General features: G+C 54.4%; 1 protein-coding gene across 6 annotated transcripts in view; it reads right to left on the minus strand.

Moving 5' to 3' along the window:
- The window catches only part of GSN (gelsolin), a 62,871-nt gene that overhangs the window by 6,357 nt on the left and 43,303 nt on the right, over positions 1–13,211 (minus strand). For all 6 annotated transcript variants that reach the window (XM_069575219.1, XM_069575222.1, XM_069575220.1 and 3 more), the window contains 9 exons: positions 12,959–13,108; positions 10,887–10,976; positions 8,206–8,338; positions 7,640–7,728; positions 7,235–7,450; positions 5,132–5,265; positions 2,681–2,771; positions 1,567–1,737; positions 759–933 (listed from right to left, as the gene is read on the minus strand). In XM_069575219.1, coding sequence (XP_069431320.1) covers positions 759–933; positions 1,567–1,737; positions 2,681–2,771; positions 5,132–5,265; positions 7,235–7,450; positions 7,640–7,728; positions 8,206–8,338; positions 10,887–10,976; positions 12,959–13,108 — 1,249 coding nt within the window. The remainder of the gene's footprint in view (positions 1–758; positions 934–1,566; positions 1,738–2,680; positions 2,772–5,131; positions 5,266–7,234; positions 7,451–7,639; positions 7,729–8,205; positions 8,339–10,886; positions 10,977–12,958; positions 13,109–13,211) is intronic.

The following is a 13,211-nucleotide window of genomic DNA, read 5'->3' on the forward strand; positions in this document are numbered from 1 at the left end:
GTGACTCGTGGCCACCGCGTGAGACCTAGCAGACACGGGACATGTCCACTCTTTCCAACGTTTTCAGTGGATTATGTGACTCTAGACTGAACTATCCTTCCCCATTTCTGCTCAGCATCAAGCAAGAGAGAGCGGGCTTAAAAGTAAGGAGGGAAAGATCTAGGGTTAGCATAATGGAAGTGTTCCTGACCCACACTCTGGAAATAAGGCAGGCTTGTGGCATTTCTGTCCACGAAGCTTCTCAAGGTTAGGCTGATGCTGCCACCTACAATCTTTCACAGCTTTCCCGCAAGTGAGCCCCCCTCCAGCTGCCTTCCCCGCCTGCCCCAGCCCACACTGAGCTCTCCTTTCTCTAACTCCCAGACGCCTCCCTCTCACCGACCGCATTCTCATTTTCATCTCGTGTGTATGTGTTAGGTGTGTCCGACTCTTTGTGACCCCATGGACTGTGGCCCGCCAGGCTCCTCTGTCCCTGGGATTCTCCAGGGAAGAATACTGGAGTGGGTTGCCATGCTCTCCTCCAGGGGATCTTCTCAACCCGGAGATCAAACCCAGATCTCCCGCATTGCAGGCAGATTCCTTACTGTCTGAGCCACCAGGGAAGCCCCGTTTTCATCTCACCCACTTTAATGGACACACATTAAGGGACAAGTACTGAGGCAGGAGGAGGTTAACGAAAGCCCCGAGCAGACAGGAGGCAGGGGAAGCCAGCAGCTCCGTCCCCAGCGAGCAGCAAGCCCCCCGCCCCTCACTCCTACCTGGCTCGCTGCCTTCTGCCACCTGCACGGGTTGGGCCCGAAGCACCCTGAGCAGCTCCAGCGCCCCAGTCTTCTCTGCCTCACTGGCTCCCGCACCCACCCACAGGTAGGCGGCCGAGGGGGTTTTCAGGACAAAGGCATCGTTGGAATTCAGTGCTCCAGCCTTGGGCATCACCTGGGAGGGTAGTGCTCAATTAGTCAATCAGGAAACAGGTAAAAAGGCTTCAGCCCCCTCCTCACGGTCCAGGAGACGCTGCAGCAAGAGCAGCTCTTAAGGGTGGATTTGGAGGAGGGAGCGTGTGCCCCATCAGAGCTGAGGACAAGGACTCAGGACGCTGAGAGGCCTCGCTGACTCCCGTGAGTCACAAATGCACTGTGCTCAGCCAAGGAGACTCTAGAAACCTGGGATGCATTAACAGAAGTTGAGCACCCAGAACAAAGGAGGTGATGATCCCATTGTCCTCTAGGCTGCACAGTAGGATTATGCTCAGCTTCTGCACCTTCCACTATGAAAGGGACAGCAGCCAAGTGGAATGGAATCAAGAACAACATCCAGATCGTGAAGAATGGACTATTTGTTAGGTAGTGACTTGCCTGTCGTGGAAGGTATGCAAGGGACACTGGGCATTCTTGAAACAAGGGGAACTCTAATACATACAATCCTGCTGCCAGGGCAGGGAGATACAAAAAGCTGCTTCTTAGCCCCTCAGCCACCCCCACCAGATCCTGTGCCCAGAGATCTGCCCATCAGGCCTGAGAGGTTTCTGAGAGGCCAATCCTGCCGGGGGTCCGGGGCCCGGGGCATTACCTCCACGGCCCGGGTGGCTCCAGAGCTGCTGGCCCGGACCTGGAAGAGGCGGGTGCTGGCAGGGGCCGTCTGCCCACCCTCGCGGGAGGTGCCGCCCCTGTAGATGATCATGGGTTTCCCGCCGAACAGGCTCATGAGGTGAGCGGGCTCCTTGCCTTGGACCACACGGCTCTGAGAGGGAGATGGGAGCACAGGTCAGGAAAGGGAGGCACGAGCATCGTGCTGTGCACACACACTGGGCTCAGATCAGGGCAGCTGGCGTGGCCCAGGCTCACCCCCAAACAAGCCGTCACGCTTGGGTCTGTGTGTGGAGCGGGGCGTGGCCCTACAGCGCGCAGGGGCTGGCCGGGGAGCAGGAGGTGCAGGAGGGCTGGAGACGGCCCTGCTGGCTGAGGTCCCCCGGGCACTGCTTTGGCGTTTCCCCTCCCACAAGGCCTGGCCTGGCTGAGGCTGGGTCCAGTCCAAGAACCCAGAGAGCCCATGTTTGCAAATATTCCCTTAAATGGAAGCCCAGGGATGGTTCGTGGACATTCTTCCCGGACTGTGACGTCAGCCTCGGCCAAGAAAGCTGGCAGAGTGGTGAGAAAAGAGCCTTCCACGTCTGGAGAGAGCCCTCCTGCAGAGCCAGTGCAGACTGCGGTCGAGGGCTTGGCGGTGGGAGGAGGGGACAAGGAGGTCTGAGCGGAGGACGGACCTCCTCTGTCCTCCCATCTGCTCCTGCCCTGTGTGCCCGCGTCACTTCAGATTCCAGCTGTGGCCCGTGCTGCCTGTATCCAGATCACCGCACACGGTGGCTCGTGGTCCCTTCCTAGCAAGAGCCACCACTGCTGGGTCAGAGCCTAGACCCCAGCTCCACCCTGCTGGTGAGAATTCAGGCCGTGTGTGATTATACACCCTCTGCCCGCATGTCTAATGAACCTCTTTCTCCCACGACTAGACTGTAATAAACCACATCACAGCGGTTCAGGGCAGGGCGGGGCTGGGAGCCGGGGGGAGGATCTATCTGTGTTCACGTTTGCAGACGCAGCGTCCGCATCCTGCATAAATGTCTGTCAAAAGGATGGACGCGTGGGATGAGGGACGGTCAGATGAGTGAGCAGCGGGCTGGGCTCACCTGCACCGGAGTCCCTCCCAACTCCTCGTCCAGCTGAGCCGTCAGGATGGCCGAGGCGGCGACCTCATCCTGGGTGGACTGGGCGCCCTGCCTGGAAGGGAAGTGAACCTCAGCACCTCGGTTTGCACAGAGGCCAGGGCCCCTCCGTCACCCTGGGCTTGAGAAACCCACAAATCTCCAGATTACAGGTAATGAAACTGACAAATAGAGAGGAAAAGAGATTTCTCTGAAAAGGAACCAGAGCCAGGAACCAGACCAACACACCACACACCCCAGCTCAGCATGTCGTCTTCTTACAGCGGTCTGACCACAACCAGGGGACGTCCTCGTCCCAAACCTGCCCCACAGGGAGATGCACGGACGGGGGCTTTCTGCCTCACCCCTTCCTCTGCCGTCTAAATTTCCCATGACTGACCTGTGTTATCTGCATAAGCAGTCTAACAGATCAACGTGCTGATCAAAGGAAATGTTCTAAAAGCCTTCTTGTGAATTTTGTTCCATGTGTGTATTATTAATATCTAGTCCAGAAACATTTCTTTCAAGCTGCTTGTAAAAGTCTGAGGTTGTCAAACTGAGAGGCAACCTACAGAATAAGACTAATGCTCTTCCACAGCATCCAAGCTGGGAAAGAAGAGCGATGCCTGAGGAACTGCCACAGATTGAAAGACGGAGAACACGATGGTTAAATGCCACTGAGGGGATGTGATGACTGAATACCATGTGAGACCCTGCGTTAGACCCCAGGCCAGAAAAAGGACATTAGTGGGAGAACTGGCGAAGTTCAAGAAGCATCTCTAGAGGAGGACATGGTCTTGCAACAATGTTAATTTCCCAGTTTTGAAAACTGAACTATGGTTAAGTAAGAGGTGACCCTAGAGGGAACTGTAACAGATAACTGTCTGCACTGTTTTTGCAACTTTTCAGCAAGTCATTTCAAAACGAAAAGTTTAAAAAACAAGAAACCCATCAGTCAACCTTTAAGATTGCACAGAAAGAGAAACGAACTGAAAAATATTATACTGAGATATCATTTTATCAACTCTAAAGTTGACAAACAGCGGAAGTGTGATAACACAGTCCACCAGTGAGACCGGGAGGAAACAGATACTCTCATCTGTCACTGGTGAAAATGCAAACGGCACAAAGTTCATCTAGAGAAACTGGGTGCTATCTGTCAAAAGGACGAGCGCATTCACTGTCAGAGCCAGCAATCCAACTTCTGGGAACTCACTCTAAAGATATTTCTCTACGCATCCAAAATGATGTTTGTTTAAGCCAACTAATCATAGCAGTGCTTGTAATAGTAGGAGTCTGGAATCAAAGCAAATATGCATCCGCAGGGAATTTGTTAAATAAACTACAGGACAGCCACACAGTGGAATATTACATGGCTGTAAAAAAAAAAAAAAGAGTAAGGGAGCTCTTTATGGACTGACATAGTCTGAGCTCCAGGAAGTATTAACTGAAAAAAAAAAAGCAAAGTGCAGGACAGTATACACAGTATGCCATCTTTTGCATAAGGAAGGGAGGGGAACTAGGGATACAGGGTCAGCTTTGCTTTTATCTGCATAAAAATGGCTGGAAGGGTATATAAGAGGCTAATGAAGGCAAGCACCCACAGAGGAGTGAGGGTTTTAGAGCAAGGTGGGAAAAGTCGTAAACATATCATCTCTCGTTAAAGAATTAAAAATAATTCTTAGTTAGAAAACATCAGAGGATAAATAGAACTTAGAGTGGAATTGAGGGAGAGATTGTCTGTTCGTTTCTCCCTAGTCCCCATGTCTCTCCTACAATGGACGTGTGATGCTTTTATGAGATGAGTTTACAATTTGTTTTGAGAGTAAGACCAGCGGTCTTGCCCCGGAAACAAAAGCCTTTCCCCGTGGAGCACGGCTGTGCTGGTGCAGGTTCACACACCTGCAAGCTCTCCTCAGCCCTGTCCTCTGCCCCGGCGTGGGGCCCCGCTCCGCCCCCTCTGCCCCCCAGGGTGGCCGTGATCCCGGCCTGGGCCCACCCCCCCTTCTCTCTGCCCCGGCTCCGCCCCCTCTGCCCCCGCCCCCTCTGCCCCGCCCCCTCTGCCCCGCCCCCTCTGCCCCGCCCCCTCTGCCCCGCCCCCTCTGCCCCCGCCCCCTCTGCCCCCGCCCCCTCTGCCCCCGCCCCCTCTGCCCCCGCCCCCTCTGCCCCCGCCCCCTCTGCCTCCGCCCCCTCTGCCTCCGCCCCCTCTGCCTCCGCCCCCTCTGCCTCCGCCCCCTCTGCCCCGGCTCCGCCCACTCCGCCCCCTCTGCCCCGTGGTGGCCGTGCTCCTGGCATGGGGCCCCGCTCCGCCCCCTCTGCCCCGGCTCCGCCCCCTCTGCCTCCACTCCACCCACTCCGCCCACTCTGCCCCCGTGGTGGCCGTGCTCCTGGCATGGGGCCCCGCTCCGCCCCAAGCACAGGACCCCAGACCCTCACCAGGTGTAGATGATCTGTCCCTGGCGGCCGCCGTGGCGGTAGTTGTACAGGATGATGTAGCTGTCACCGCCGTAGAACTGTCCGTACGTGGCGGGGTCCACGGGCACTTTGTTGGAACCTTCAATTCTCCAGATCTACCAGAGCAAAGCTGGGCTCAGACATCGGGCGGCATTCCCGGCCCCCAACTCTGACCAGCTGAGAAACCAGGGGGTGCTGGGTAGCGGTTACACCACAGGATTGCCCTCGGACTCAGCCTGAAGTTAAATAACTTGCTGGAATCACAGAGCCACTAAGATTCAAACCCAGGTCTTCTGTTCCAGATCCAGACAGCGCACCCCTGCTCCCCCGTACTTTCTCCCCCTCGAGAGCAGCTCAGGGACTGGCAGCTGCATGGTGGGGTTTAGAAAATGCTTTCGCTGCGTGTTACACAGCACAGGCTCGGGGTACAAATCAATGTACGACCTGGAGCCAAATCAGGCTCTACCCCCTCGCAGACTGTGCACCCTTGGACAACTTGCTTAATGTCTATGGGCCTCAGTTTCCTGAGCTGAAAAGTGGGAATAATAAGGGACATTGTAAGGATCAAATGAGCTAATTCTTGAGCAGTGTTTGGCACAGGATGATGGCCCTGCAGGTGGTAGCTACTCTTAGTAATAATTACGATGGTGATGATGATTACTAATGTTGCCATTAGCTGTATCAGCAAGCTGTCTGGATTTTAGATATCACCTGCAGAGGCAGGGTCGTCACTGAGTGACCTCAGAATGACTCCTGCTGGCAGATCTCTTTGCAGAGCTCGGATGACACGGTTTTCCAAGCGGTCATGAAGCCCTGCAGCGCCACCTGGTGGTGCCGCGAGTCCAGGCAAATAGGATCTTTTAACCTTGAAAATTCTTGAAGGTGATGGAGTGGGATTAAGCCTCATTTTCCCAGGGGCTTCCCTGGTGGCTCAGACAGTAAAAACATCTCCCTGCGATGCAGGAGACCTGCGTTCGACCTCTGTGTCAGGAAGATCCCCTGGAGAAGGGAATGGCAACCCACTCCAGTATTCTTGCTCATGGACAGAGGAGCCAGGCCGGGCTACAGTCCAGGGACTAACATTTAACTTAAGCTTCATTTCACGGATGAGGAAAGTGAGATTCAAAAAGGCTGAGTAACTTGCCCAAGACCACTCCGCTGAGCTCCCAGGGCTCTCTCCACGCTGCCCTATCCTGGATCGCGTTCATCTCACGCTCCTCTGCCACTGAACTAACGGACCAATGGCAAAACCAGTAATTAAAAAAATGAGCTTTTTTGCCATTTCTATTATGTAGGATGGAATCAATGTCTGAAGTTAATCCTACCTCCTAAACATCTCTGAACCCCACTCCCCACCTCTCCAGCTTCACTGTGAGCTCCTTGGGCTCGAGGCCATTTCTTCTCCCTAAACGGCTGCACGACCTCCGCGTGAGGCCTCCGCTCTCATTCTTCCATCTCTAACTCACTTTCACAGCGAGTTCTGGAAGCACAGAACTGCGCCTGTCACATTTCTGCCTTTAAAAAAAAATTTAAAAAAAAAAAAAACCTCACTAGCACCTAACAGTTGATACAGAATCAAGGCCACATCTTTGGACAAGGAATTTAAGGCCCTTCCCTGAGAACATCATCAACAGCAGGCTCCCAGGACAGCTTCCTGCCCAAATACCCACTCTTACTCTGGCAGCAAACTCCTACTCATACTCTGAGGCCCCACCCAAGGGCCCCCATCTCTATGGAGACGCCCCAACCACCCACCTTCACTGCCCTTCCTGCGTTCCCAGAGTCCCTGTGCACCCCCCGTCTTCCACTGACCACACAGGCCTCAGCAACCAGCTGTGGCCACCTCCCCTCCCAGACACTCTTCATGGGCAGGGCGGGGTCTCAGACTCTTGGCAGGGAGCCTGTAAGACAGCAGGGACTTAGGGCATGTTGGTTGTAAAACTCAAGCAAGACAGAAGAATCCCACCCATCAAAACTGGGGTCAAAGCCTCTTAGAGAAACATCCTCAGAGAAGAGGTGGGCCAGAGGTGCCAGGGCGGGAGCCGGAAGGCGCCTCGACATGCCCACCCCAGCCCCCCCGGGTACCTGCTTCTGCCCTCTGCCATCATCATCCATGCCGTGCTGGGCCGCCATGGCAGTGGAGGTGTGCAGGGTGGCCGCGTCGAAGGGCACGCGCTCCACGTTGGCAATGTGGCTGGAGAGATAGCTCAGGCCCAGGCCTTCCGTCTGGTCTGGGTCCCGCCAGTTCTTGAAGAACTGTTTGAACAGCGGGGTCTCCCCGCCCTCGGGAAGAACAGAGACCTGGCAGGGATGGAGGAAGAGAAGGTCGCGGCTGGGCGGGAGTCCCTCGGAGGGCAGAGGCCACCCGGCCAGCATCCCCCAGGGAGCCTCAGACACCCTGCCCAAGCTGAGCGCAGGACACGCCCCCAAGCCAGCCTTCCCCACCCGGCCGGGCCCACTCTCACTGTCCCACCTGGCTCCCTGGCTCACCTGGGTCTGCCTGGGGTAGTCCATCTTGGAGATGAAGTCGGAGGCTGTTTTGAGGGCGGCCTTCCTCTCCTCAGTGTTGGCCTGCCTGCCTGTCGGCCAAAGGCGAGCAAGGGGCCTGGGGTCAGGGCCGCACCCCAGCGCTCAGCGGCCCAGGGAAAGCAGAAGGCAAGCCTCCCTTCCTTTTGTTCCTAGACCGTGGACGGCCAAGGCCAGAGGCCCCAGAGCTGACCACGCCATGAGCTCCCGGGGGTCCAGCGAGGGGTCCTGGCTAACGGCCGCGAGCACACCAACCCACTTACTGAGCTCAGAACTACGCACAACTTGCTGCATTTAATCCACACAGCAGCCTTGTGATGAAGATCCTTATCTTGTCCTCATTTGCATATAAGGAAGTCAGGGTCTTAGAGACGTTAAGTGACGTGACCAAGGCCACTCAGCCAGTAGGGAAGCTGCGACTCAGAGCCCCAGCCTCCCTCCTCTGCCCCAGGCTCAGGAGTCAAATTCCTGCAAGGCTGTAGGGGCGCCCGTGTAAGGCCCTGTTGGAGCCCTTCCCTTCGCCCCAGTACCTTTCCAGACAAAGATCTTCCCGTCTTTGCCATGGTCCAGGATGAAGCAGTCCTCTGACCTCAAGGCCCCCTGGGCGAAGGGGTTCTCATCAGCCACGAGGGAGACCGACATAGTGCCTGCACCATTGGAGACCTGAGGGGAGAGAGGGGCCCCGGGCCCGTGAGCAACCGTCCCCGCCTCGTCCTGCCCACAGGCGCCCCCAAGCCCGCACTTGCAGAGGCCAGCAACCCTGCCACCTCAAACGACGCTGCGGACAAACACAGCCCTGAGGCTCATGTGGGATTTCTTTGTCCTTTTCCACCTTCTCACAACCACATCTGCGACCTACACATGGGTGTGGCGTGGAAATGGCGCGCAGAGAGGGAAGGGGAATCAAGTGCGGGAATACAGCTGGCAGAGGAAGACCACCGCCCAGCTGGTGAGAGGGCTTTCAAGCTCGCTGGCTTAAAAAGGGAACTACATGAAAGTAACGCGGTCTACGTGCAGTGCGGTATACCGGGCTGGAACCTGGAAGCAAAAGCGGGGGGAATCTGAATGAAGTTTGTAGGTTTGTCAACAGCATTGAATTGATGTTTCTTAGTTTTGACAAATGTATCTGCTTATGTTAAGATGTTCAGGGGAAGCTGGGTGAAGGGTATATGGGAACCTTCTGAATCATCTTTGCAATTTTTCTGTAAATCTAAAAACTATTCTAAAATAAAAAGTTCATTGAACTTTTCTGAGGGTACCCTGCTTGTCCAAATTCAAAAGATCTGACAGTACCCAGGGCTGACAAGGCTCTGGGTAAACAGGTGAGGGTGATTGAGGCGCCTTCCAGAATGCAGTTTAGCAGCATGCGCCAGGAAGTCAAATAGTAAGTGTTCTGCATTTATTGAAAGCTTACTTTGTGCCAGGCACTGTTCTAAAAAATCTATGTAATTTAGTAACTTCTACAGGTACAGAACTCCTTTAATCCTTACAGCAACGCTATAGGTGATCTTATTACCATCCCTGTTTCATTCACAAGGAGACCGAGGCACAGGGAGGTGACTCACCTGCACAGCTAGAAGGCGCCAGATCCGGGATTCGACCAGACGGTCTAAGTCCAGAACCTGTGCTTCTGTCAGCTACCTCTCATGGCAGCACCTTCCTCCCTGGGGTGGTACAGACGGTCTAAGTCCAGACCTGGTATTTCTGTGTTTCTGCTTTTCTCTGGTCCTGCCACGCAGCTGAATGCAGACTTCGGCTCCCCGTCTCGGGACTGAACCAGGGCCCCAGCACTGAAAGCCCACAGTCCGACTGCTCGCAGCCAGGGAACTCCCAAGGGGCAGTGCCTTCTTTTATTTGCCATTTATTTTATCTATGGCAATTGGTATATGCCAAAAACTTTTCATCTTGAGGAGTCAAACATACTTAACTATTTTGTTAACAGTTTCTTTTTTTCTTAATATATATATATTACTGAAGTTTAGTTGACTAGTTAATGTACAATGTTTCAGATACACAACAAGGTGATTCAGCTACACACACACATATAATTTTTGAGATTATTCTCCACTATAGGTCACTACCAGTTATTGACTATAGTTCTCTGTGCAGGAACCAGTATTTTCAATCACTGACTCATCAGTCAGCCTGTGACCCAAACGATCCACATCTGGAAACCTCCCCTAATGCCATACTTAGCGCATGGGCACAAAGAGAGACTGCTGGTGATCAGAAAAGGTGGGAACATTCTCATGCCCATCAATGAGGGATCTGCAGAGATTTCCACACGCATAAAATACAGTACCATACAGCCGTTTTAAAGGGTCCAGTGGAAGAAAGAAGGCCACGGGAGAGTGTGAATAGCTCGCATCTGTTAACATCAAATAGAGACAGAGAAACACCCAAGGAGACCCAGAAAGCTGTATCCGGAGTTTCCTTTACCAAAAAGGTAACCACGTAACCATGGCAACCCATGAAGCGGGGAGCAGAGGAGGCTGACCTTCTTAAATCGAGCATTGTTACTTTTGTAATTACAACCCATTTTTAAATAGTACTGGTTACCTTAAACTAGTAAGATTTGACTTTTATTTTCTTATGTTTCTGAGTATTGCTCAACCCTAATATTTACAACGAATATGTGTTACTACTTCAATATCAGAATAAATGTCAGTACTGTGGTCTTCCTGTGGTGGTGATACGAATCTGCACCTCGTTCTGCTGTTATTTTACCACAAATGAGCTTAGGGCACAACATGGGCAACAACAGGCTCAGAGGCCAGACATCCTTGGCTCAAAATGAGCCTTAATTCAGTTTCTGAAAATCATGAGAAGAAATTATAAATAAAGCCTCTACCCATAAGACGCACACAGACACACACTTCTGTAGTACTTTCCTGGATTTCCCTAAAACCTTTTTCTCCTTGGACCCCCCAGAGATCCTGCAACATTGACTCTGGCCCTCCGCCCGCCCCACTTCATGGGCCCCGTTGGTGACGGTGACACCGATGTGTCTGCGGTCGCCCACACGCTTGTTCCTGGGGCAGAAACGCAGAGGCAGCAGACAGGCATCCCCTGGAGCCATAGAAGCCGAGTCCCCTTGTAGCACCCCCACCCATGCCTGGCTCCAAGCCCCCGGCCAGCAGAGCTGGGGAAACCCAGGTCTCCTGCAGCCCCATCCTGAGCCCAAGACCCAGGGACCTCAGCCCAGGCTCACCTTGTACAGCTTGGCCAGCTTGCGGTTGGCCGCATCCTCTTTGGCTGTGTCCTCAGTCCCTGCGGGCAGAGCTGGCTTGGGGCCCAGCACCTGCGGAGATGGAGAGATGGAAGAAAGCGTGGCAGTGAGCTCCCGGCAGCCTGCCACTCCCCCAGGGAGGAGACTGAGCTCCAGAGAGAGCTTTCTCCCCAGGCAGGCAGGGACCACGTGGGCCTCTACCATCCACGGCAACCTTCCACTTAGGGCAGGACCCCCTCTGGAGATGTCCTGGATCCCTGACTGTGCCTCCGGGGTGCAGAGCCCAGCCAGGGCTGCCTGTGGAGTCTGTCCCTCCCCGACGCCTGTCTCCAGGAGCTCCACGAGGACCCCGTGCTCCACTGCCCCAGGACAGTCCTTCAGATGTTCACGATTTCCACCAGGCCTTCTGAGAAGGATGAGTACAGCTACCAACACCTCCCACCACATGCCTTCAACAGACCTCATTTCACCTTTGCTGCCATGCTAAGAGGCACAGGGGCCTCCCTGGTGGCTCAGCTGGTGAAGAATCCCGCAACGCGGGAGACCTGGGTTTGATCCCTGGGTTGGGAAGATCCCCTGGAGAAGGGAAAGGCTACTACCCACTCCAGTATTCTGGCAATTCCATGGACTGTAAAGTCCATGGGGTTACAAAGACTCAGACACGGCTGAGCAACTTTCACTTTCAAGAGGCACAGATTACCTCTCATTTCACAGGCGAGGAAGCCAAGTCCACAGAGAAGCAGGGCCTTGCCTACAGCACTCAGCTCAGCCCAGTTCAGTCGCTCAGTCGTGTCTGACTCTGCGACCCCCTGAATCGCAGCATGCCAGGCCTCCCTGTACATCACCAACTCCCGGAGTCCACCCAAACCCATGTCCATCGAGTCGGTGATGCTATCCAGCCATCTCATCCTCTGTCGTCCCCTTCTCCTCCTGCCCCCAATCCCTCCCAGCATCAGGGTCTTTTCCAATGAGTCAGCTTTCCGCATCAGGTGGCCAAAGTACTGGAGTTTCAGCTTCAGCATCAGTCTTTCCAATGAACACCCAGGACTGATCTCCTTTAGGATGGACTGCTTAGATCTCCTTGCAGTCCAAGGGACTCTCAAGAGTCTTCTCCAATACCACAGTTCAAAAACATCAATTCTTCGGCGCTCAGCTTTCTACATAGTCCAACTCTCACATCCATACATGACCACTGGAAAAACCATAGCCTTGACTAGATGGACCTCTGTTGGCAAAGCATGTCTCTGCTTTTTAATATGCTGTCTAGGCTGGTCATAACTTTCCTTCCAAGGAGCAAGCGTCTTTTAATTTCACGGCTGCAGTCACCGTCTGCATTGATTTTGGAGCCCAGAAAAATAAAGTCTACATCACTATAAGGTGGCTAAGCAGAAATTTGAACCCATATCCCTGCGACATTAGAATCTATTTTCACGCCTCCATTCTGCGCTATCTCCAGCCTCAATGGCCCCAGCTATTGCCCCTCTCAAGCCATGCTTGGCGTCCAGGCTCTTTCCCCATAACAATCACCGTCTGCTCTTCCTAAAAACCAGCGCTCAACGTCCCCAGACAAGCAGGAGAGACAGGCGGCACGAAGCAGAGCCTGTGGTCTCCTCCTTTTCCCAGGGACCTTTGCCTCTATTGATATGTCCTCAAAGCACACTGGCTGGCGATGCCCACCATGCAGTTGACGAAATGGGTTATAAACTAATTGGAATGTTCAGAAGAGGAAAGAGGGGATTGGGTCTCCACTGTCTCTTTCTGGCCTGGCTCTAGCACCAGGCTTGTCCTCAGAAGACGCCAAGACCCTCCTGCTCAGCTTCTTTAGAGGATCCCACCCTCTTGGCAGAAGGGTGTGGCTCACAGCCCGGATGCACTGGATCCTGGGATGCCAGCCCCACCTCTCAGGGGAGTCTGGGGAAGGTCAGGGGGAGACTCCTCGGCTTGGGAGAAAAACAAAATCACCCCACAACTGCCTACTGGATGGAGAGAAAGAATGAGCCCCCTGTTCCCTTGCTCAGCCCCACCCTGAGCTCCCGGGATGCGGCCGCAGGTACCTCGAGCATGGCCTCAGGCTCAGCGCCCTCCTCGGAAACGTGCACGCGGGCCCGGCCGCTCCGCTCGTTGTCCCGGATGCCCTTGGACACCTGTGTGGCCTTCAGCCTCTCAAAGCGGTTGCTGTTGGAGCCACACCATTGGTAAATGTCCTGTAAGACAAAGGCCCCGCGTGAGGCAGCGCCCCCGCCCACCTTCACGGACGCCCGGCCGAGCGACATGACAAGCTCGCCTGTTCTCTGCTTGCCCAGATGA

Source organism: Ovis canadensis, chromosome 2, assembly GCF_042477335.2.
Source record: "Ovis canadensis isolate MfBH-ARS-UI-01 breed Bighorn chromosome 2, ARS-UI_OviCan_v2, whole genome shotgun sequence".
NCBI classification, from domain to species: Eukaryota; Metazoa; Chordata; class Mammalia; order Artiodactyla; family Bovidae; genus Ovis; species Ovis canadensis.